General features: G+C 38.4%; 2 protein-coding genes across 7 annotated transcripts in view; both read right to left on the bottom strand.

Annotated features, from left to right (window-relative positions):
• Positions 1–384: 384 nt before the first annotated feature.
• Positions 385–26,079, bottom strand: part of LOC104088633 (protein PHOTOPERIOD-INDEPENDENT EARLY FLOWERING 1) — a 39,531-nt gene continuing 13,836 nt past the window's right edge. For all 4 annotated transcript variants that reach the window (XM_070196760.1, XM_070196759.1, XM_070196761.1 and 1 more), the window contains 7 exons: positions 26,000–26,062; positions 22,583–25,925; positions 22,207–22,271; positions 22,023–22,087; positions 4,800–5,580; positions 3,006–3,523; positions 385–1,238 (listed from right to left, as the gene is read on the bottom strand). In XM_070196760.1, the coding sequence (XP_070052861.1) occupies positions 818–1,238; positions 3,006–3,523; positions 4,800–5,580; positions 22,023–22,087; positions 22,207–22,271; positions 22,583–25,925; positions 26,000–26,062 (5,256 nt within the window). In that variant the 3' untranslated portion in view covers positions 385–817. The remainder of the gene's footprint in view (positions 1,239–3,005; positions 3,524–4,799; positions 5,581–22,022; positions 22,088–22,206; positions 22,272–22,582; positions 25,926–25,999; positions 26,063–26,079) is intronic.
• LOC104103562 (uncharacterized) lies at positions 7,702–12,793 on the bottom strand. 3 transcript variants are annotated; one of them, XR_011414619.1, is made up of 4 exons: positions 11,739–12,793; positions 10,104–11,154; positions 9,113–10,023; positions 7,702–9,027 (listed from the first exon to the last, which is right to left on the bottom strand). XR_011414619.1 is itself a non-coding variant. In XM_070196763.1 (2 exons), the coding sequence occupies exons 1-2, from the start codon at positions 10,630–10,632 to the stop codon at positions 9,311–9,313; spliced, it is 1,242 nt and encodes a 413-aa protein (XP_070052864.1). In that variant the 5' UTR covers positions 10,633–11,231; the 3' UTR covers positions 7,702–9,310. The 3 variants fall into 3 exon arrangements, 1 of the variants encoding a protein (XP_070052864.1); XR_011414618.1 differs by lacking the exon at positions 11,739–12,793 and having other exon boundaries at positions 10,104–11,231; XM_070196763.1 differs by lacking the exon at positions 11,739–12,793 and having other exon boundaries at positions 7,702–10,023; positions 10,104–11,231.

The raw sequence follows: 26,079 nt of genomic DNA, 5'->3' as shown, positions 1-26,079 counted from the left end.
TAGATGATAAATAGCAAATCATAAAATGATACATACATCTTAAATGCAAACAACTCGCTGTGAAGTGTTATAAATTGTAATAGACCAACTTAATATGCAAATAACTCGTAGTGAAGAGTTACTAATTGTTGTAAATCAATTTAACAAGATACTGTATATTTCAAGGTTCTAAGATTGTTGTAAGATCCCATTTTCACAATTTCATTTATTTTATCGGTGCTCAATTACTGTGCAGAGACCAGTTCACGCATGCACAAGCACGACTAGAAGATCATCCAACTGTGATTTAATTGTGGCCACTTGACTCTAAATTATCCCCTTGGAGGTTGGAGCGGGTGCGGGAATCCAATGAGTGAGTTGAGAGAGAAAAGGAGAGACAGAAAGTGTAGAAATAACCTTTCCTTTCAATGACTAGATCACTAAACAGCTAACTTTTCCGAAAGCTAAGAGGGAAATTGTGTGCCTACACAAATGAATTTGACTGCATCCTCCAAAATTTTGCGAGCACAAATTTCCCACTAAATGAAAAAATTAAGCAGCCTACACTCTACTTACATCAATTGCTATTTTTACATTTTCCTACGTCTTTCATGTCCACCAAATACCTCTGGCCATCAATGTCCAGGCATGTAAACTGCTGCCACGGCAAACCAATTGTCTCTTCATCGGCATCCAACAAACGAGATTTTTCCTGCCTTATCGAACCCCGAGAGCACCTTCATGATCCCAAGCCTTGGTGCCCGAGAGGTTTCTTGCCTCCAAGATTAGAGCAAATTGCCACTACTCCCAGGTGATATCATAGTTCACATTTTGGTATCTACCCGATATCCGTGAATTCTGGAAACACTGACCAATCGTCAAGTCCCGATATGAAGTCAGGAACATATTCATGTTGGAATACATCCTCGCTCCCCAAGTTAAATTCTGAATTTAGGTCAAACAAGGTCCTGTCTTCAAAATCATGTCCACGTTCTGTGAGGAACGATAATCCCACATCAGCTCTTGCACAGGAATCATTAGATGCAGATGGCATTGGCAGGATAACTAGATCCTTGGTCTGACCAACATCACTAGATTCCATTGGAATCTTTCTGGACTTTGATTTGGAAACTTTCACAGAATCAGAGAGCTTGTGCTTCCCCAAAAATTGTGATTTCAATGGAGTTTGTGACTTGGCATCCCCAACAGGAAAAGCAAGAGAAGCCCAATCCAAACAACCTTCAGTACTTGATGCAGCCCTGAAAAGCAGAAAATTAACATGTAAATCCTAAAAGCAGAAAATTAACATGTAAATCCTAACCCCTGCATAAATATGAAATTAGATGAGAAGATTGATTAATTTGGTCATTTGTACCCATTAAATTTGAATGCCTACCAACTTCGATAGTGCTTCCAAAATTACATTCGAGGAGAATGGTCCATTTGAATTTATATTTTCAAATTCAAGTATTTAAGAGCATAACCATAGAGTAGATAAGCTCGAAATAGTATGGACGACCGTTACATTTGCTTTCAGGACAGCTTCCTGCCTCACTTGGATCTTAGAAAGAAAATGTGAATGACATAGGATGTGTTTGGTACGAAGGAAAACATATTCCGGAAAATGTTTTCCAATTTTCCCATGTTTGATCGGTTTAAATGTTTTGGAAAACATTTTATTCATGAACTCATTTTCCTCAAATTAGAGGACAATGTTTTCCCTATCAAGAGAAGGGAAAACATTTTCCAAAACTCTTTTTCAACCTTTCCCACGCTATTCCTCATCCCTACCAACCTCCACCAACCCACCCCACACCCCCTAGCTACCGACCCCACACCATCCCCACCACACCCCTACCCCACCCTAAATAAAAATATTATTAATAGTACTTTCTTTTTTATGTTATAGATAGAATTTTTTTTTTTTTATTTTAACAAAAAAGTTACTTCCTCTTCATGATGTAGAAAAAGTATTTCCTTTCATTTCAACAAAATAAATAAGTAAAAGTATTGGGGGAAGGGGGGTGAGGAGAGTACATAAAAAAATATTTTCCTAAAAAGTTATTTTCAAAATGAGTATTTTCTTTTCATGATGTAGAAAAAGTATTTTCCTTTAAAGTATCACATTAGTTCCTTTGAGTTTGTGTGAATTTTTAGAAGAACAATTAAATTCTTGAAGAAAATAGAGTCTTGAAAACGTTGGGTATTTGATAGGCCCGGGGGGTGAGGAGCAAGAAAACATGTGGACTAGGGGGAAGGGGGGGTGAGGAGAGTACATAAAAAAATATTTTCCTAAAAAGTTATTTTTAACTCTCTAACCAAACACTAGAAACTATTTTCCGGAAAAAGTTTTCCACTCACCAACCAAACAAGGGAAAATATAAACCCACTCATTTTCCATGGAAAACATTTTCCTTTCCTACCAAACACACCCATGGTGGTTCTAAATGATGGAGAATAAGGAGACACCAGAATCTTTTCTAGCTCTTACATTTCCAATTAATATGATATTTTTATTCTTAATTTTATGATCATGTAAACTTAGATGCGATCAAGTCTAACACCGTGCTATAGAAGAAAATTAACACCACAATGTCATTATAATGCCTCAAACACTTAAGGATTGCTTATACTTTTAGAAACTAGAATGGATGTCTTAGATAATTTAACCTAGGAAAGAGATTAGTGTAATTTACTTGATAGATTGAAACCACTTAACTAGGTTATCATTTGACTCCGTTCACTTAACTACAACAACAATAACAACCCAGTATAATCCCACTAGTGGGGTCTGTGGAGGGTAGTGTGTACGCAGACCTTACCCCTACCCTGGGATAGAGAGGCTGTTTCCGATAGACCCTCGGCTCCCTCCCTCCAAGAACTCCCCACCTTGCTCTTGGGGTGACTCGAACTCACAACCTCTTAGTTGGAAGTGGAGGGTGCTCACCACTAGAGCAACCCACTCTTGTCAACTCCGTTCACTTAACTGAAAGCATAAAATAAAGTAGAGTTGCAAGATCACATACCAGAACCGGTTTTCAGCCACATTCAGGGAAGACTTGAAATGATGATGCTCAGCTATCATCATTCTTGGAGGCAATGGGGATTCAGGACCACGTATTTTAACAGTTACAGGCGATGGCAAGGGAATTGTCTTATCATCTTTCTCTGTCCCAAATTCCAGTGTAACATCCAACTGCTCAGCAGGAAAAGAAGCTTCTTCTCTCTGGTCACAAATGGAGACTCTCTCATCACTTTGTGCACTCTGCTGGTCAGAGAGAGCAGCTGCTACTAACTTGGCACATATACTTATATTAGAAAATCTCTTTTCCAGTGGTCCCTTCGTAGAAACAAGGTTCAAAGTTGGTGTAAACAAACTTCCAGAATGATAGAAGCCATTCTGGGAAGATGAGAACGCATTTGTCTGGCTTTTCCGGCATGACATTTTCCACACAGAGGAAAGAAGGGCAAAGAAATGCTTTTGAACAAGGGGCTCATGATCTGGAACCTCTGATGCAATATCTAACACCAGTCGGACATTTTCCTGAAAAGAGGAACAGAAAAGTTAGCCAAATACAAACATGACCCTTTTCTTCTCCTGGAGGGGGGGACCCTTTTCTTCTCCTGGAGGGGGGGTTTTGGTTGAGCATTACACTGCTACGGTATAACTTAATTTTTTCAACTTCAGGAAAATCTTTTAAAGCAGCTGATTGACTTCGCCAGCTATAGAAACCTTGATGTAGAAATTTCAGTTGATTATAACCCTTTCCCTCAACCAATTCACCATTCAACCACCAAATAGAAGCATGACTTAAACTTTTCCCCCTTCCCTTTGTATCCCAAAACCACCCCAGCCCCAAACACCACAATTTGCCAATTTGATGCAAGTAAAGTTTTACAACTAAGAGCACATCTGCAGACGTCAAAAGACATATTTGGAATAAAGACTAAAATCATTACACTAAGCATACAAGACTTCCACACATATATCTGGTCTATAGCCAATGTGTACAGAGGAGACACGATGGAAAATGACTTACTATCTCATATATATTACAAACGATTAAAAAAAAACTGAGAGAGAAAAGAAGGAACATGCACAACAAAAGCAACCATGCAGAGGAAAAAAAAAATATGACTAAATGGAGAGCCAACTAGCAAACTGATACTAAACGGAGAGCCAACTGGCAAACTGACTTAAAAGCCCATCAAGAGCAGTTCTTTCCACCAAAAGTTAGCCTCTTTTTTTTTTTTAATGGCGGTGGTGTCAGGGCCAGCTTGGAAAAATTAAGTTGGAAAAGGCCATCTATGATAAAGAAGAGCATCTAATCATCTTCCAAATGGGAATAAGCAAAGACTAATTGAGGTGGAGTGGAAGAAACAGTCTTATAATGCAGTATGTTCTCCTCTATCACAAGGTAAAACAATATGTCATGTTCTTTATAACTCTACCTGCAACATTGACCATTTGTCAATTATGCATCTCCAAACACATACATCAATTTCCCCAAATGAGCAATAAGAAACAACTGTCTTCAACTTAAAGATAACTTACACAACTTTGAGCGGGACCTAAAACTACGATCCAACATAGTTTCTCAACCGTAAAATCCATTTAATCTCCTTTTGTTTCATTCTCGCCAAGGTCCCTACCCTTAATACAAGAATAAAGGGAAGCACTGAAGAATTTTCTTCTTAAGTTCCTTAAACCTTTTGTTCTACTCTTTAACTAATGATGATTCTTTCTTTCTTTTTTGTTCTTTTTTTAATTTAATAGTTTCCTTCAAAAGCAAGGGAGATGAAATAGAAATCTAGCTTACCTCAGTCACTTTGAGAAGACCTTTTATAGAGCCAGCATTGTTGGATCTATCGTTTACAATGTCTGTCGCAGATAACACATATCTCTGTATAAGTTCCCTGTACCTTTCACAACAAAGAACAGGGTGACGATATCTTCCTCTATAAACTCCGCCAGCAGTCATTCCATACAAGATATCACTCACCAAGCTCCAGTGAGGACCATACTCATGAACAGAAGCACAAAGTACAGCATCCTCTTGTGGCAACCATGAATCAGCGGATGGAAAATAATCTTTATACCATAGTTTACCTTTCCTAATCGGCTTTTCTGATTTAATAGTAAGAACTCGCTTTACAGGCATTGAACTGATTGAGATTTTCCCTCCCATCCTGCTTCTGCTTATTGGTCTGAGTTCGACATCCACGGTGCCACCATCATACCGCTTCAATTCTTTAGATTCAACCGGCCGCTTGCCATGATAAGATGAATGCTTGCCATGATAAGATGAATGCATTACCAGAGAAGATACCTCAGAGGACCTCTTCAATTTTTTAGACTTCTTCGCGCTTTTCACATCCTCATCACCCGTTGCTAGTTTACGCTTTCTCTCTTGAGCAGAATCAGGCGTTGTAACTGGATCACTAGATAGAACATCATCATCTATGGTCATCAACTCTATTGAAGACCCGTCCTTTAAAGCTTGAGGTTCAGAAGCTAGACCTCCTTTCTTCAAAGATTTGAACTTTGTTTTCTTTGCCTTCTTCTTTGACTTGGATTTTGGAACAGAAGCTGTAGCATGCCTGCAAAGCATATAGCCATTGAAAATCAGCAAAAAAGAAGCCAAAGTTAGATAGCTTACTTCCAAAGGAGTAAAACAACTGAAATGGAACGGAAGGTTTTAACCACCATTCCAACACAACAAAGGATTAAAAAAAGAATGGAAAAGCAGTTGAGGTGGAGTGATAGACAGCACCTCCAAATATATACCATTTACTCATATTTTAATTAAGTGACAGCAACCAACTAGAAAACTTGTTTTGGCACAAAGCGTAACAATCCCAGCACATGGAAACACAATCACATATAACCCAGGCAGGGCTAACTGGCATCAATGGTGTCACCAACAGCACAATAACCTAAAGCAGCCATTTTCAATTTGAAGGTAGCTGTACAACAGAGAATAAGGACCATCAGTAATCTACATAATCACATCTACACCATTTTAGGAGTATTTAATGTTGTTCCAACTTTAAGAAACTTCGACATATCTCATGCAACTTTTCACAAGTTTGCAGTAAAAGAATCCAATCCTCAGATGAAAATTCCCTTAAGAGTTTTTCCAGGTAGACGAGCGAGCCCATTATCCACCGAGTTTCAACTCGGGGATTTATCAGTTATTAAAAAAAAAAACTTCCCCCAGGTGCTCTGCTTCATTTAGGACTGGGAATACACGTGATCGCCTACTTTTTGCATCTCTATTGGGACCATGTTCACATCTTAGAGTGAATTGAGCTAAGTTGCTCGGACTAGGGTGTAGGTGTACGACATGGGTGCGGATCTAGAGGTCGGATCCTTCGAGATGCAAATTCTATGATCCGTGGATACGGATCTTAGTACGGATACGGGTGCAAGGATCCGGCTAAAAATAATTAAAAAAATAAAAATATAAAAAATATTTCTAAATTATGATAAATTTTGGAAAATACTTATGTATAGCTTGTAAAGTGTGAATTTCTCTTTTATTCTCAAGTTGTAGATAAGAAAATGATTAATTTTCCTAGATAAAGTATGCTATTTTATTCAAATTTATCCTAATTTTGGTTTTGATTTCGGGAAGTAAATTGTATATCGTCTCGAATTTTTTCGTCTGTCGTGCTCAAAGTATCCAAAATCGTTTGACCAGATCCGGTACGGATCCCATACCCACACCCATACTAGTGTCGTGTCGACACGGGTACGGCACCTAAACTGTCATGTCGGAGCAACTTAGGAATTGAGAAATAGGTTCGGTTGTCCATCTTGATATACTAGTTTTAGTACGTGCAATGCACATGCATTATGCGCCTATCAATAAAAGAGAGGATAGAATATAGAATAAGAATGAATTATGGGTAATAACAATTGACGTCGAGATAGATGCAAAATTAATTTAAACGGGAGAATAAATATTATTACATTGACACAATTGTTGAATTTAAAGTAATTGTATATCTTCGAAACCTGCAATGTCGAAGATATTAGGAGAGTTAGATAGTATTTGGAACAATAGATAGTTTATTGTACGAGATAACGATATGGTAAGTTGACTTCTCTTTGTAGACGATGTTCTTGGTGCATATTCCTTTTTATTCCTTTTTCCTTAACACCTTATCTTGAGCCGCGGGTCTATCGGAAATAGCCTTTCTACCTCTCCAGATAGGGGTAAGGTCTGCGTACACATTACCCTCCCCAGACCCCACTTGTGGGATTATACTAGGTATGTTATTATAACCATAGTTCCTAGGACTCGGTGTGGGTGTGAGATACGGGTGCGGATCTAGAGGTCGAATCCTTTATGATCTAAATTTCCTTTATGATCTAAATTTTAAGATTCGGGAGTATGGATCCAGGTATGTACGATGCGAGAATTCACCTAAAAATAATTCAAATATCTAAAAGTAAAGTTATAAAAATATGTCTAAATTATGAGACATTATGTGGAAAACTTACAAACCAAGGAGAGAATATTGATCAAGAGGAGAATCCGAGAATGAGATAAACGAAAAACGTCTGACATAGAAATTTCATATTAAATTTTCTTTAATTTTTTTGAGATAAACGAAAAACGTCTGACATATTAAATTTCATATGTAGCAAAACAGTACGTAGGTAGTACTGAAACCATATATACAAGAGTCTAACTATCACTACCATTCTCTATATTGACTCTAAAACATCAATAATGGTGTCAGTATCATTTGTGTAGATCTGATTACACCAAAAACACAACAGCAAAATAAAGTTTAACTTGATCTTCTGCACCCCATTCTCCACGTTCTCAAAACATCTGGAGTTTCTCTCTTTCCAAATTGTCCACCAAATGCAAGCATGCATAATTCTCCATCTGGTCCTGTCCTTTGCATGTAGTCATGTTTCCTCCCAACTTTTAAGAGTATCTATAACCTTCCCAGGCATGGTCCAGGAAATGCCTTTGAGGTTAAGAATAATTCTCCATAGATGAGATGTTATCATACAGTGAAGGAAGAGAGGGTTAATTGTCTCTGTTGTTTTCCCACACAAAAAGCATCTAGAACATAAACTGAAACCCCTTTTCATCAAATTATCTTGTGTAAGGACTGCTTCCTTAGCCAGTAGCCACACAAAACAAGCAACTTTGTGAGGAATTTTTGTTTTCCAGATGTGTTTCCAAGGCCAATTGGCTATCTGCTGATTGGAGTAATTCATCCTCTTGTAAGCTGCATTAACTCTGAATAAACCCTTACCGCTGCCTTGTCACCATAGTGCATCTTCACCTGCTTGTAATCCACTAAACTGCTCTAGTGCACACAAGAATTCAACCACTCTTTGTGCTTCCCAGTGTTTTGGATAGCGTGCGGCGACAAATAGCGACGAGGGCCCGTTTCACTGAGGCGAGAGGCGCGCAGCGAAGCGCTCGCCTTTTTGATGTGAAGCGACAATTTATACAAAAACATAAAATATTATATACATATAACTAAAAACTCAATAACAATAATATATTAATAAATATATCATTCAAAAATTAAAGACTCAATAGATAGTCATAGACTCATAGTAGATTCATAAACTAAAGTCTAATAGTCTAAAACAAGCAACGTCTATTCTTCTTCAAGATTTTCAAATTCTACAACTTCATGAATGTTAGCATTATATTGGCTATCATCTTCTTCATCCTCGGAGTTTTCATCAATTAGGGACCGGCTTGAACTTGCTACTCCCTTTCCCTTGTAACTTGAAGAACTCCCTCTAAGACCATAGATATTCTCCTCAACTCCAACCGCCATAGAAACAGTACCCCAATCAAGATCATCTCCTTCATACACTTGTTCATCTTCATGATTTTTGGGGGCTCCAGTTAACCATTCATTTGCCTCGTCAATGTTGTCCAACAAAATTGGATCAATGGTATCGCGAGCTTCATAACGTCGCCTCAATGTTCTATTGTATTTAATATACACTAGATCATTGAGACGCGATAGCTCAAGCCTATTCCTTTTCTTGGAGTGAATCTGCGCATAAGTTGTTTAGATTAATTAATCGATACTAATAATAATACAATATAAAATATATTAATATAATAAATCTACTTCTTACATGCTCAAATACGCTCCAATTTCTCTCGCATCCAGATGCACTACAAGTTAGGCTTAGTACTTTGATGGCAAACTTTTGCAAGTTTGGAGTTTGATGTCCAAATTGCTTCCACCATTCAACTATAGAAAAATATTTTAAAAGTTAATAAGTATAAATCAAATAAATTAATTTAAAGTTATAAGGATATCTATATTAAAGTTAGCTACCTAGCGACCTTATGTCTCTGGCTCTAATGGCCGCTTGTAAACCAAATAGGCCCTCTGCTTGTGAGTACCTACCAAACTCCTCCCCTATTTGATCTATCGTCGCTGAATTAGGGACCAACTTCTCAAGACATGCATGGTATCCAATCCACACCTCTGAAGCCAAAGTTTCATCTCTAGTGTTCTTGTAAAATAATCCCGGGTTCAGAAGATGGCCTGCTGCATGCAAAGGTCGATGGAGTTGATTCTCCCACCTGATATCAATTATCTCAAAAACTTTCTCATATTTTCTAACATCTCCCTCAAATGACGCTGCAATAGTCTCTTTGGCTCTATCCATAGCCTCATAAAGATAGCCCATTGGTGGTTTTCTCTCCCCATCCACCATACGAAGTACCTTAATCAAAGGACCACCAACTTTAAGAGCCCGAACGACGTCATTCCAGAATGATGGAGAAATAAGAACTTTGGCAGTTTCTTTTCCCGCAACTTCCTTTGCATATCTATTATCTTTCCATTCATTTGAAAGAACTAGCTTTCTCAATTTTTTCTTTTGCAAGTAAAAACTATGCAAAGTTAAGAAAGCCGTTGCAAATCTAGTCTTGGCCGGTCTCACCAAATTTCTTTCATTTGTGAATTTCCTCATCAAATTCAACAACAACGGCCTCTGACTGATGTAAGAATATACCCTGACGGCCTTAGTGAAAACTGTAAAAGTAACAATAACAATTTTATAGTTAATACTTAATAGGATAGGACTTAAGTATAAATAATTATATTAAAGTTACCTGAAGCATATGGGTTTTCCTTGAATATGTCACCAAACATCAAGTTGATACAATGGGCAGCACATGGAGTCCAATAAATGTGTGGATACATAGCTTCCATCATCCTACCCGCACTAACATTCTCACTAGCATTATCTGTAACAATTTGTACAACATTTTCCTTTCCAATTTTATCAATAGTCTTTCTAAACAAGCTGTACATTTTGCTTCCATCCGTAGAAGAGTTGCTAGCATCGTGAGATTCAAGAAAAACACTCCCTCTTGGAGAGTTCACCAACACATTTATGATCATTTTTCCATTCCGTGCTGTCCATTTATCCATCATAATGGAACATCCAAACTTGTTCCATTCCACTTTATGCTCCTCAATAATTTGGTCTATCTTCTTCACCTCTTTTTTAAGATGAGTTACTCTAACTTCATGATAGCTAGGAGGCTTCATTCCTTGGCCATATTGTCCTACAGCTTCAATGAATTTATCAAAATTTTTGTAGTTAACACAGTTGAAAGGAAGCCCTGCATCATACATCCATGCTGCAAAGGCACTTACGGCGCGGTCTCTCAAAATCTTCTTGGCTTCTAAACCTAGACCTTCTTCACCTTTTCCCTTTTCTTGTTGTTTTGTCGAGAAATAAAGATTGAGAGGACCTTTTGTCACTGTACGTGCCGTCGTGGATGACCCACTAGAACTATTTGAAGATATCTTATGAGTTTTTTTTTGGGGGGGGGGGGGGAGGGTCTCATTTCACCATCTTCATCCATTTCATCATCTTCATCAATTAGATTCACCGATGCTTCAAAATTCATTTGAGTTCTTGTCACATTTTTCTTATCAACAAACGCTTTTACTTCCTCCCTAACCTCGGGCGGACAAAGGGGACATTGTACTACATTTTTAAATCCACCTATCAAATGTTGCTTGTGACGAGTTATCCCACCATTATATGTTTTTTCACAAAACACACATTTAATTGCGGATCTTGATGAGCCTTGTATAGCATAATTCCAAGCTATATCATTTCGTTTATTACTATCGGATGACATTTCAACGCTGTTTTATTGAAAAAAAAATTATCAAGTCAATATGCAATTAATTCTACTCTATAAGAGACTATAAGTCAATAATTGAAAAAAAAAAAACGGGGCCTGAAAGAAACAGAAAGTTTGTTAAGAGAAGAAGCAACCTCTGTTATTTTGCAAAAACAGGGCTTCGAAACAACCTCTGTAATTTTGCCAAAACAGAACCAAAAAAAATAGAGCACAAAAACAGACCTCTCTTTCTGTTAAGAGAAGAAAAAACATCTGTATTTTGCTCGAAAAATAGAGCAGAAAACAGAACTCTGTTTCTGTTCTTTTCGACAAAAAACACAGGAAAAAAAATAGAAAGAAGAAGAAGAAGAAGGAAGAAGAAGAAGAAGAAGAAAGAGAAAGGAGAAAGAAGAAAGAAGAAAGAAAAAAGAAGAAAGAAGAAAGGAGAAGAAGAAACCTCTGTATTTTGCTCGAAAAATAGAGCAGAAAACAGACCTCTGTTTCTGTTCTTTTCGACAAAAAACAGAGGAAAAAAAATAGAAAGAAGAAGAAGAAGAAGAGAAGAAAGAAAAAAGAAGAAAGGAGAAGAAAGGAGAAGAAGCATACCTGGACTTTCAATGGCTGGAACCTCAAGCTTCTGAAAGAAGAAGACGATGGCTCGCGAGTTCAGAACGTCAAAGTCTCAAAGAAGCTCTGTTGTTTTGTTCAAGTTGAAGAAGATATGTTGTCAAGCCCTAATCACGACCCTTTTTGTTGAGTCTTTGCTTTTTTTCTTCTTTTTTTTTAAAAAAAACAAAAGGCGACGCTATGGTCGCTTCTCGCGACACTGTCGCCTCTCGCCACGCAGGCAGAGGCGAGCGCTATTTCGAAACGCAACGCAACAGAGGCTCGGTGGCGACACTGTCTCGCCTCACGCTATTAGCGCTGAGGCGAGCGCTATTTATAACACTGGTGCTTCCCAATCGTTGATATGTCTTCTAAAAATGATGTTCCATCCTTGAGGTGTCCACATCTCTGTTATAGTCCTTTGCTAATGTAGAGCTAAACTGAAGACTTCTGGAAAAGCCACATCCAATCTGCCAACTTCATGCCAATTGTCCTTCCAAAAGCTAGTCTTATTCCCATTATACACTTTGATCTCGGAATCCCTCAACTTACTCCACAGTGATCTAATGGATCTCCATAGACTAACCCCATATGGTGTAGTGACCTCCTTAGTCATCCATTTGTCTTCCTGTCCATATTTTACTTTAATAATGTTTCCCCAAAGGAGTTGATTTTCCTTGTTGAGCCTCCACAACCATTTCATTCTAAGAGTTTTACTATGAATCTTCAAGTTCTTGATCCCTAACCCTCCGAGGTTCTTGCCAAACGTGAGTGCTTCCCATTTCACCAAGTGGTAGCCCTTCCTTTCTTTATTCCCATTCCATAAAAAATTCCTCCTGATGCTATCCAACCTATTGATGACCCCTGCTTGAATGGGGAACAAGGACATCATATATGTTGGAAGTGCATTAAGAACTGAGTTGATAAGAGTCACTCTGCCACCTAGAGATAGATACTGGGTTTTCCACCTGGCCAATTTCTTTTCACACTTCTCTATAACATTGTTCCAAATCCCTATTGACTTAGATTTAACTCCCAAAGGCATTCCAATCTATGATGTTGGGTGTTCAAGCCATGAGTACATAGTGACATTGAGTCGGTTTTTGAGGTTAGGGTTGTTGTGAGCATGTTGTCTTTGTTCGAATATGTTTAAAGAAGGGCATAAGTAAAGGGAAGTGTATGTGATGCATAGTCTAGAGCCTAATTGTTGCAAATAACCATGGTCATAGGTGCAGTGTGCTTTGAATGATAAGAGCTTAATTTTGTTTCGTCTACTATATGATGGTTTGTTCGAGGACGAACAAAGGTTTAAGTGTGGGGTAGTGATGTTTGGCATATTTCGATATGTGTTGATGTTACTTTACCCATGTTTTAACCGCTTCTTGATGTTATTTGATCTTTAAAATGCCCAACATGGTTTAATTATTGGTTTTATGACTAATTGAGTTGTGTGTGGTGAATTAGGGTGTTTGGAGTGCAAAAATATGAATAAAAGGTGCTCTAGGTAGAGGAAGAGAGATTGGATGCGTCGCATCCAATCTAGAAAAAGATCAGATTTCGTGCACCCTTAGCAGTGAAGTCGGCCCATAGCGTCCACCGTAGCATCCGAAGCTGAGAAGTGGAGGACGAGGTGGATGCGAAGCATCCACCGTAGCATCCGAAGCTGAGAAGTGGAGGACGAGGTGGATGCGACGCATCCACCCTAGCATCAATCCCTGAAGCTGATTTGGATTAGAAATAGGAGAACTTTGGCCCACGACTTTGGTACGCAATATATAAGCCAAAAACGCCTCTTTTAGGTCATCTAACATATTGGGAAGAGGGAAAAAGCCACGACAAAGCTGTGGAGGCCGGAATTCATCAAGTTTCTTCTTTCTCCCACCAAACTTAGTAATTTTTATGTTTCTTTATATGATTTGTTGTTTGGCTACCATGTCTATGTGGAGCTAAACTTCACGTTCTAGGGTTGTGGTTCTTTCATGAATATTGTTATTCGGATATTGATTTTGACTTCTTGATTTATCATATTAGTTTATTTATTCAATCTTGCACTTAATTATTTAATTGCTTGATCACCAATTGAATATTATCTACGAATCTAGAATTGAACGCGAAAGTGGGAATCCTATATTGCATACAGGATTGAGTAGGGCAAGTTCTTGAACTCGGGCATCGGGGAACGGATTCGTAGTTAGGATAGACATATACCTAATTGCCTTGCTTGGTTGATTTACAGGAATTATAAATGCGTTCTTGTTGATTCTAACTCCATAGACATATAGGCGTTAGGTTAGCTTGAATAGGCGAGTAAGAACTCGACAGATTCTTATGAGCATTAACCCTGTCAACCAATAAGCTAGATAAATTAGTCGGTCAATTCAATTGAAGAATACAATAGGATTGTTAGATAGCCCATAACCCTAGATCGTTTTCATTACATTGATATCATTAAAATCTGCTCTTTCTCTGTTCAAAGTTTATTATTTATATTTTTCTTATTTAATTAGTTTAGAATAAAATATTTTTGGATTTAATTCTTGTTTAGATAATTGGGATAGTCTAATTTAGTTAATAGTTAATCATAAGTCCTCGTGGGTTCGACATCCGACTTTTAGTCACTTTATTACTTGACGACCGCGTATACTTGCGTGAGTGTGTTTGGTCGCAACAGCAATCACAAACAAAAAAGGTGATAAAGGATCACCTTGCCTTAGTCCCCTTTCTGCTTTGAAAAAACCTATTGGGGATCCATTTATAAGAACTGAAAATCTGGCTGTTGACATGCAGAATTTAATCCAATTTATCCATTTCTGGCCAAAACCCATTCTTTCTAGCAGGCTCAGGAGGAAATTCCAATTGACATGGCCTTTTCAATATCAAGTTTGCACAAGATACCAGGCTTCTTTTGTTTCAACCTAGAATCAATTGCTTCATTGGCTACCATTACAGCATCCATGATCTGTCTACCTTTAATGAAAGCCATTTGTTGATAGTCCACCAATTGTGAAATTACCCTTTTTAGTCTCTGTGCCAAAACTTTGGAAAACAATTTGTAAAATGCTACCTATCAAGCTGATAGGCCTGAAATCCCTTAGTTCCTTAGCACCTTTCTTCTTTGGAATAAGAGCAATAAATGTTGCATTGAAGCTTCTTTCAAAAACCTAAGTTGCTCTGACATGGCAGTTTAGATGCCGTACCCGTGTCGACACGACACTAGTATGGGTATGGGTATGGGATCCGTACCGGATCTGGTCAAACAATTTTGGGACGAACGAAAAAATTCGAGACAATATACAATTTAATTCCCGAAATCTAAACCAAAATTAGGGTAAATTTGAAGAAAATAGCATACCTTATCTAGGAAATCAATCATTTACTTATCTACAACTTGAGAATAAAAAAGAAATCTACACTTTACAAGCTATACATAAGTATTCCACAAAATTTCTCATAATTTAGAGATATTTTTATATTTTTATTTTTTTGAATTATTTTTAGCCAGATCCCCGCACCCGTATTGGTACTAGGATCCGTATCCCCGAATCTTAGAATTTACATCTCGAAAGATCCGACCTCTAGATCCACACCCGTGTCCGAGCAACTTAGTCAAAAACTTCTTTGTCATAAGTTTTGAAAAGCATTCATGATGTCATACTTCACTATCTCCCAGCATTTGATGAAGAACCTCATAGTAAAACCATCTGGGCCAGGAACTTTATCTATTGCACATAGCTTCAAGCAACTTAGCACTTCATTATCTTCAAAGTTACCCTGTAGAGCTTCCTTATCCTCCTCAGTTAAAACTGGGAAATTGTCATAGTGGCATGCATGTCTCCATTGAGTAGTTTCTTTGTACAACTACTGATAATAATCAATAATTTCCTCTTCTATTCTAGATGGCTTCTCTGTTAATTCTCCATGTATCATCAGTTGGTCAATATTGTTAAATCTTTTATGTGCATTTGCTACTTTGTGAAAAAACTTAGTGTTCTTGTCACCTTCTTTTTGTCTCCATGAGATTTCCTCATTTTTTATCAACTCTTCATACTCCATGAATAATGCTGTCTTCTTGATAGTTTCTTCCTCTGTTAAAATTCTGTCTCCAAGCACCTCATCCAGTTCTGCCATTTGACTTAACAATTTCTTCCTTTGATATCCCAGATTCCTCGTCTCACTTCTGCTCCACTCCTTGAGTTTTGATTTGAGAGCTTTTAATTTACAGGACAATATAAAGTCAGGCTTGCCTGAAAAATTGAAAGAACTCCACCATTCTTTGACTTTGTCCTTGAAACCAGCTGTTCCTAGCCACCAATTCTCAAATTTAACATAGTTTTTGTTCCTGTTCCAAGTGCCCCCCTGTAGAGCTACTGGAATGTGATCAGATGTTAGTCTTTGCAGTGGAATCTGTTTTATATTACTAAAACTATCATCCCACTCCTCAAAAATCAGGAACTTATCGATTCTGGAAGCCATGTCTTGATTATCCCCTTTAAACCAAGTGAAGCTACTATCTTCTAATCGTAGATCAATTAAGTTCATGTCTTCAATGAAATCAGAAAATTCCACCATACCCCTTGTTCTCCTCCTACAATTCTTTTTTTCTGAAATGAATCTGGTGACATTAAAGTCTCCACACACAGCCCAAGGCCCTTCCATCAATCCCCTTACTGCACTTATCTCATCCCACACTATCCTTCTCTCAATGTAGTTATTTGGAGCAAATACCCCAGTTATATGACATGAAAAATTCTGAAAATGTGCCACAAACTTGCAAGTCAAAGTGTAGCAACCCGTTTCCAGAACTTCCCCCTCCCAGCTTCTACAATCCCACATCATCATGATACCCCCTCTAGTGCCACTAGCCTCCAAGTGAGCAAATCTGATCCATCTTCCTCCCCACACTCAATCTCTCTAATGTCCCCCTCTAGTTTAGTCTCTTGGAAGCATATGATGTCTGCCTTCCAGTCAACTACCAAACTCTACACAATTCTCCTTTTATCCCTGTCATTCAATCCCCTTACATTCCATGAAACTATTTTGAACTGCATGGATCCAAGGTAAGCATCTTCCTCCCCCTACTCCTTTCCCCCTCGCTCTTGAATTTAACATCGAAATTAACTAGACCTTTTAATTCTTGTTCCCCTTTGAATCTTGTCTTCTTACATACACTGTCAGACTTCATCTTTCTAGCATGTCTGCAACTATCTACTTGTAACAACAATTCCAAGGCCTCCTCTTCATGCCCATGGAAATCTATCCCAAGTAATTTGCCCGGCTTGATCAAATTCTTTTGGACCCATAGTGATGTCTCCCTTGCTGTGACTTGAATGACTTGTTGTTGCTGAATGAGAAGAGGTTCAGCCTCTTCCACTTCCCAATTTTCTATAGCTATGATTGTTGGGTAAATCTTGTGAAGTGGGACTTTTTAAGTCATTAAAAATGACTTGGCCTGCAAAGTCTGGCCCAAAAGAATTATTAAAAGCAGCCTCCTTATTGGGCTTAGCTTGCTGGCCCATTTTAGTTGCTTCATTAAACCCTGCCACCTGCTTCTCACATGCATTTTTTTTCACATATCTTCCAGCTGTCAAAGAAGTACCACCCACATGTTTTCTGTCTTCGAAATCCATGTAAGAAGGGTATTTTTGTACTATAGCACAGTTGGTAACCTTATTTTCCCTCTGGGTAAAGGCAATACCTGGTTCTTGCACTGTATCTTCTTCTCTAATGCCTCCCTCTGCTAATTCCAGTGAGACTTCATATCTTGTCTTGCTTTCCGGCCAGATTGGAATGTGATGAGTGATTCCTTTACAAGTTATGGATACCTCTCTTGGTAGATTCCTCCCATTGTTCCTTACCAAAATTTTGGCCCACTTCAGATGATTTTTTAGCTCTGTTTCTTCTTCAGTAGCCACCCATCCTCCACAGAATTCGCCTATTTCTTGAAAACTTCTCTGCGACCAGAGATGAAGTGGAATTCCTACTACTTTAATCCAGGTTTCTTTGATTTCAATAGCATTTGAAATATACCCTGCCATGGGGTTCCACCATTCTAATTGCAACCTGAGCTTTTTCCAGAACCATTGCCCTAGAATGGTCCTCTCAACCATGTATCTATTAGGGAATTCGAATAAGAACAAATCCCCGTACATCTCATAGATGTTCACCCCAAAAACATTTTTCCAAGTTGAAGTTGACCACCTTCTTATGTCAGCAAGTGTGGGTTTTTCCTTCACCTCTTCTCCAAAACTCCCCACTAAACATCTCTTCAAAGGCCCATTCTCTTGTTCATTAGCAGATTCAGAGATGTCAATATTTCCACTGTTGCAAGTCACTTCTGCTTCTCGAAGACTCCTAGTCTGCCATTTACTATCTTGTACAGCCTTCTTATAAGGATAGTTGGCCTCAGTTAATCTTGGGGGAGCAACTACTGCTACTTTTTTGAGTATTTAATGAAGTTGTTGATCTTAAATGCTACCTCATTCCAACCTGCATTAAAGACTGGTTCAGGAATAATAAGTACTGATCTCCCTCCACCATTTAATGACAGAATACTCATGTATCTCCCATGCTCGTTAAATTTCCTGGTGCAAAAGTGCTCCGAGTCCTGCTCTGAAATTTTCCATCTCGTGACCACTCTATTTTGGTCCTTTGAGGCCTCTTGAAGTGAGAAGCAAATCCATTCCACGATCTTTTTGCTCATGGTCGATCTCCTCATCATCGTGCGACTTCTCTCAACCCATTCGTAACACTCTGAGTTGCTAGCAGACCACCTGGTAATATCAAAAGATTTGAACCCAGTATTAAAGTAAATCCTGTTCTCGCCCATTCCAAAACCTTGGATAGGGATAAGAATGGAGAAAACAACCACAGAAGGTGATTCCTTGAAAAGAGATAACAGAGGGAGGGGAAGAAAGAGAGAGAGGTATCTCCGATGGGAGAAAACCGGAGAAGGAGAGATTCTCCCTCCTAGAGGGGAGGAGAGAGAAGAGTCTCGAAAAGAGTGCCTGAGAGCATTTCAAAAGCTAAAAAACTTCAAAATATTGGCAAAATAATTTTCTTTAATTTCACCCTAACTTTTGTTTTGATTTCTAAAATCATTGTGTATGTCCTGAATACCTCCGTCGATTTTGGTCAAAGTACCCAAAATCGGTTGACCTGATCTGGTATGTAACCCACACCCACATCGTGTCAACACTGGTGCGGCACCCAAAGTGAAGAGTCCAAGCAACTTAGGCTTTAACTTAGGCTTTAACTGCTCTGTAAGACGATTTTCTACAAGGAGATATTGATGTATGTTCCTTTTTGTTGTTCTTGACCTTATTATCGGTTGTTAATATTTTATAACTTCCTATATATTTCTTTTTATACGTAATAATAAGCTTTCATTCTACCATTTATTTGTTATTTTTAGTACAAATAATGTTAGTTAGGTTCGTAATTTAGGTATTAGGAAATCAATATGTTTTGCTATGTTAGACATATATTTCCTTACTATTTTTGGGTGCCTATATTTCCTTGTTATTACATATCTATATTTATTTTATCTATCTACTGATATACTCCCTCTGTTTCAATTTATGTGAACCTATAGTTTAAGAAAAAAGAGAAGACCTATTTTCTAGACATGTTGACTAGCCAACACTCCACATCACATCATGGTCGGTCTAACCACCACTCTATAGAATTTACCCTTAAGTTTAGGTGGCACATTCTTATCACACAAAATACCGGATGTGAGCCTCCATTTCATCCACTCCCCCCAAAACAATAGGTAACATCCTCGTCAATCTCCCCACTACCTTGGATAACTAACCCAAGATAACTATAACTTCCTCTCTTGGGGATGACTTGTGTATCCAGCCTCACCTACACGTCCACTTCATGAGCCAGCTAGCTTTTTCCACCGTACTAAAATTCTATTTGTGAGAGCTCTTTCAGCTCACCTACGGTTATGGATTAGTCAACTTTTCTCACAAATTTTATGAAGAGAAGCTCTTATTTTCATATTTCTAATTCCTTACCTTAATTCTGAATCTACTTCAATTATATAGATAGGGAAAAGTATAAAGCTGAAAAATAAAAAAGATAAAAAAAACCAAAATTTTACTTAAATTATTTATAATTAAACTTATTAAATTAATTGTATATGATCCCAAATATCATGAACGAAAAAGGGCCAAAACTACCCTAGAGTATCGGAATTGGTACAAAATTTCCTTGTCCACCTATTTGAATAAAAATGCCCCCACCATTAGTTTTTTGGGTCGGCCTTACACTTGCTACTACTAGTCCTTTTTGAAGGGAAAAAAACTTATTTAATATCGATGTGTCCTAAACCCATTGGCCTAACTTAAACCCCAACCCAAATACAAACCCACCTGTAACACGCCCAATAATTGACCCGTCCCAATTTTAAACCCTTGTCTTCTCCATCCACCCTACCCCACCAATCACCATTTCCATCTGTCACCCCCCCCCCCCAAAAAAACCGTGTCAATTTCATATGTTCAGAGCATTTCCATGTAAAAGTCTACCTACTTTTCACTGTTTCTCTCTCTCTCTCTCTCTCTCATCTTCTTTTCCGTTTTTTAGTTTTAATTGTTGGGATTCATTTCTCAACTAACATTGTAGATGGGTATTATTTCATTTTTGTCAAATGGGTCCAATGATGATTTTTTCATTCTTAAAGATTGAAGCTCCTTAAAGTTGGAGAAGGTCTTTTTTCCGGTTATAATCAATCAATGGGATCATCATTTGGGTTTTTCCATTTAAGTACAATCACATTCTCGGAATAGTTTTTTCTGGTTCTGCGAAAATTTTTGATGATTTGGAATCCAATAATTTGATATTTTTGTGCAGATTTTTTAGAGTTCCACCCTAGATCACTATTTTATTGGTGTTAAAGATGTTGAAGTAATTTTCCCGGAAAAATTGATAAATGAAACTTTTTTTGTTCTAATCTCCTCTCTTAAGTTCTCTTTTATTCTTTCTCATCTTTTTTTGGTTGGATGTGATTCTTCTGGTGATGTTCTAGCGATGTTCTAGAGGAGGTGAGGTGATCGAATGGAGTTTAAAATTTTGAATTAATAGGGTTTAAAATTGGGGGTGTGGGCGGGTTACGAGCGGGTTTGAATATTTGGGTTGAGGTTTAAGTTAGACCAATGGATTTAAGACACGTGGATATGAAATAAGTTTTTTTTTTCTGAAAGGGCCGTTAGTAGTAAGGGTAAGGCTGAGCCAAAAAATGAGGGTGGGGGCATTTATTCAAATAGGTGGAGGGACGGCATTTGTGTACCAATTCCGATACTCCAGATTTAGTTTTAGACCTTTTGCCATTTTTCCACCAACCAACAATGGGTATGAAAGCACATACACCAGAACTTCGATTGTTCTGTCTCTGGTGGGTACAACCACTATCATTGTAGCATGGTACTGCTAAAATGGACCCTGGGCCTAACTCGACCACAAAAAACTAACTCATGAAGTGAGGATTGTCCAAGAGTATATAAGAAAAACAACTCATTCCCTCGGCCAATGTAAGACACTTAATCCCCAAACCCGCCTGTAAGTTCAGGACCAGGCATCATGTGTCTCGACAACACAATATGCGGACCTAACGTTGGATAAATCAAGAATAGGGATGGATTTAGCTCTAATATCATCTTGGGCATAACTCAACCTTAAATACTAGCTTGTAAGGTGAGGATTGTACAAAACCGTACAAGAAGACAATAATACATTTCCAATTATGACACTTTCTTACTGAACAGGTATAATCAATCTCCTTTAAGTGGAAAGCCCTCATCCAAAGTTCTTATTTTTTGATAAGGTAAACTTTTATTGATAAAAGTACCAAGATGGTACAGAAAATTACCTAAAGGAATAGATATCTACACAACAAAGCCCTCATCCAAAGTTCACTCCATCAAACCACAATAATTCATTGGATTGAGTCTTATATATAACACAAAAGCTCCGGAAGAAATCTCGCAAAGCACGAGGAAAGAAGAAACAGCGAATCTCACTATGTATGCCTTAACTACTAATGACACAAAAATATTGATACATGGAGGCACAAATGACATCCTACAACAAAGGGATAAAAGCTAGATAAAGTCAAGTAAGATAATTGACAATCAAGATTCCAAAAGAAAAGATAAGGAATAGTAAAGATTCAGAATAGAAGAAGAAAGACATGCAGACTCTTAATTATCTCAGAAAGAAAACACAAAAGAACTGAAAGAACTATAGGAAACACTACTTATTATTACAGGAATCACTTACCCCATCAAGTTCTCATATTCTGCAAGCTCCTTCTCTTTAGCTTCAGCTTCCAGTTCCTCCATCAACTGTCGTATTATAAGGTAAGTTATTCCAAAAGAACAGATGTGAAACCTTCAGATTTTATAAAGGACAAAAGGAGAAGGGTGACAGGAGAAATGACCCAAAGTATCACAAAATTACTGACCTGATGTTGAGCCAAAGCCTCAACCTGCTGTCTGTATACCTCAGTTGCAAAATCAGCATCCCATCCTGACATTAACAGGAACGTTATTCATTTGAAGTTCATTCTTAAAAGCATATATTCAGCAAATTAAAATGCTTGCAACCTCAAATATCTAAGATAATTTTTGGTATAACTACCAGTAAAACATTTTTGTTTCAAATCATAGTATTGATCCAATTAATGACCAGCATCGAAGGCCAAATTTGATCATATTCCTCGCATGTAAGACTACAAACTATTTTGGTCTGAAAATTTTCTTATATAGATTGCTAGGTCAAATATTTTCTCGAAACAAATAATAAGACAAACAGTTATGAAGGGGTTAAGATAAGCTTACTTTCGTAAACTAAAGGTTCTTCATCATCATCAATCTCTGCTTCCATATCTTCCTTCAATTTCTCAATTCTATCCAATTCCCATTCAGTTTCTTCAAAATGACCTTGTGACTCAATAGCTGTCTTGTCTATGATAGGGTCCCATAACTCCAGAAAACGTACAGCATACCGATCAATTGGACGTAACTGACTCTCAAAAGACAAGATAGCTTGTCCTGCAGCAGCAGCAGCTGCTGCCATCTGTTTGACATCGGCCAACATGTCAATGTCATCGTCTTTACCAGCAAAAGTAATTGCTTGTTCTTTTAATAAATTACTAGCATTTGACATAACCACAAGTTCTTTGCTTGATGTTGTAACCGGGACTTCATGATCAGCAGGCTCATCAGCCTTCATCTCATCATCATTACCAAGTTCATCATCTTCCAACCTACCAATTGCTTCTTCAGTGAACTCCTGATTGTCTACTGCCTCTTCCTGTTCAACTTTCTTCAGAGCCATGTAATCCGCTTCATCTTCTACATTTTGCAGAGCAGCCTCCACATCAGCATTAGAGAGCTGAACCTCAGTATCATTGCTATTCTTCTCTCCTTCAATGTTCTTTAAGGAAAGTGCTCTGTGGCCCGAGAACAATTCCATTGGATCCAGTTTCTTGAAGAATTCAGTGTTGTAACTTCCACCCTGTATAACCAAATCATCCAGAGCTCGCTTCTGGTTTGCTTTTTTCAAAATATTCTCTTCAATGGTGCTCTCACTTATCAATCGATAAATATGTACTTCACGAGTCTGGCCTATTCTATGACAGCGATCTTGAGCTTGTTGATCCATAGCTGGATTCCAGTCGCTATCATAAAAGATGACTGTGTCTGCCCCCACCAAGTTGATGCCAACTCCACCACTACGGGTTGATAAAATAAAAAGGAAAATCTTTGGATTTGTGTTGAACCGTTGCATCAAAGTTTGTCTCTGTTCGGGCAGAGTAGAACCATCCAGACGCATGTAAGTGTAACCATACAAATTAATGAAAGCTTCTAAAACATCAAGCATCTTTGTCATTTGGGTGAAAATTAGTGCACGGTGACCTTCTGATTTTAGTCGTCTCAACAAACCTGCAAGCTCCTGCAGCTTTCCACAGTCAAATTGTATGAGCCGCCTATCTGGAAAGTAGACTTGCCTTCTAACAATGGCTGGGCGAAAAGGAGTGAGAAGCGGAGAGAGAACCTTAGAAGATCTCTCCTTAAAGGTTGGACTGAAAAATACGGAAGTACCTGGTTTACTGCACCAGCAAGCAGGTGCTGGGGAACGTGCAGCAGGGATTGCAAACATGAAAGTTTCAACCTGATCAACCATTTTTTGGAATCTCTCAACTGGCGACAGTATCAATTCTGCAAGCCTAGAGGAGTACAGGTATGACAAGGGATTACTTTTCTGACAGTAAATACCGTGAACAGGATGTTTCACAGTGACAATCTCCCGAAGACTTGTTGAATATACAGGTTTCCGCTTACACTTGATGGAATTCCACCATGCAATAGATGCCGCTCTCTCCTTTGCTTCTCTTAGCCTCTCCTCAGCAAGTGCCTTTTGGATCTCTTCAAATATGTTTGTCCCATGAAACTTCTTATTCCGTCTAAGTACTAGTGAAGTTTCTTCACCATAAATTTGAGACACACGACCCTCAATCAAGCTTGAAGGGGTCGCAATGGATTGAACATCATGACTCTCCCAAGAGGTCATTGAAAAATCAAGATGTGTAAACAACAACCCCAAAGCCCCAAGGTTGACAGTTGAAAAGACACCATGCGACAGCATCGAGCAAATGGAAGAGCTCAAGTGCATATCAATACCACTCATATCAAAGGAGCTCACTATTGGACGCCCTTCAAATAAATCAGGGTGATTGCACACTTTGCGAAGTTGCATTATAACACTTATCATGCCAAAAAAATTTGTACTAGCAAGAGTAGCTTGTGTCTCCGAACTGGCAATAAAATCTTCATACAAGTTACGCTGCCTCCTTGATAGCTTACAATAAATGACGTGCTCATGTTTTGAAGGAAGCTGCTTCTCCACATCCCTCTTCAACCGGCGGAGAATAAAGGGACGAAGGACATTATGCAAGCGATCAACAACTTCCTTATTAACCTTTTCTTGTCCCTCAACCATTCCAGATATAGGATTACAGAACCAATCTTTGAATTCCTGATGAGATTGAAAAATATGTGGCATCAAGAAATGCATTAGAGACCACAGCTCCATGAGATCATTCTGCAATGGTGTACCAGTCAAAAGAATACGCCGTTTTGAGTTAAAATTGAGAAGCGTTTGCCATCTTTGCGATTTCCAATTCTTTATTAGATGAGCTTCATCTAAAATCAAGTACTTCCACTTCTTACGCTTGAAAACTTTGGAGTCCTGTATAACAAGTCTGTAAGTTGTGATACACATATGAAACGAGTTTGGCTTCAACCAACCTTGCCTTTTAATCTTTCGCTCTTTTGCACTGCCAAAATATGTCAAAATTTTGAAAGCAGGACACCATCTAAGAAACTCAGTCTCCCAGTTTAGCATGACACTAGTTGGGACAACAATAAGATGGGGGCCCCATATTCCTTTTTCACATGCTAGGTGAGCAAGAAGAGCAATTGTCATGATAGTCTTCCCCAAACCCATTTCATCTGCTAGGATCCCATTAAGTTTCTTCTCATACATGGTTACAAGCCAGTCCAAACCAATATGTTGATACTCACGAAGGGGAAATTTTAGAAGGAAGGGAAACTTAGTCCGCACTTTGGTTGTTGAGAAGGTGTTACCCGTTGGTTGTGCTGATCTGGCAGCAGCTGCTGCATCAGCAATTATATCATCACTCTGCCTTTCTTCCCCTGTTTTATCCATGCTTCCAACTTCCTTTTCTTCTATCTCAGTGACTGTAGTGGGCAGTACATCGCTTGGTCCATCATTTACTTGACTGGGTTCAGATTCATTTTTTGCTGGCGATTCTGAAAAATCCTCACTCTTCCTTTCTTCCCCTGTTTTAGCCATGCTTCCAACTTCCCTTTCTTCTGTCTCAGTGACTGTAGTGGGCAGTAAATCGCTCGGTCCATCATTTACTTGATTGGGTTCAGATTCATTTTTTGCTGGCGATCCCGAAAAATCCTCACTCTGCCTTTCTTCCCCTGTTTTATCCATGCTTTCAACTTCCCTTTCTTCTGTCTCAGTGACTGTAGTGGGCAGTACATCGCTCGGTCCATCATTTACTTGACTCAGTTCAGATTCATTTTGTGCTGTTGAAGCAGACGCATATGATTCAGAATCGTCCCCCACATTTTCATCAGTATCATAATCCTAACAAGCGAAAGGTGATAGTGGTAAGAATAAAATGTAAACCAAGTCCTACAGAAGAGGAGAGCACCACATACCTCTTTATACCTAGCAAGGAGCTCATCTAAAGGAAGTTCGCTCTCCTTCTGCAACAGTGCAATCTGAAAATTGAGAATTT

This window comes from Nicotiana tomentosiformis, chromosome 3 (assembly GCF_000390325.3).
Source record: "Nicotiana tomentosiformis chromosome 3, ASM39032v3, whole genome shotgun sequence".
NCBI classification, from domain to species: domain Eukaryota; kingdom Viridiplantae; phylum Streptophyta; class Magnoliopsida; order Solanales; family Solanaceae; genus Nicotiana; species Nicotiana tomentosiformis.
Note: the sequence above shows the minus strand (reverse complement) of the source record. Positions and strands in the feature narration are given on the sequence as shown.

Bases quoted from the DNA above. Each gene is read 5' to 3' on its own strand.
- LOC104103562 (XM_070196763.1), bottom strand. From the start codon at position 10,632: ATGTATGATGCAGGGCTTCCTTTCAACTGTGTTAACTACAAAAATTTT. The intron at 10,024-10,103 runs GTAACTTTAATA...TTACTTTTACAG, and splicing joins GGAAAACCCATATGCTTCAG to TTTTCACTAAGGCCGTCAGG.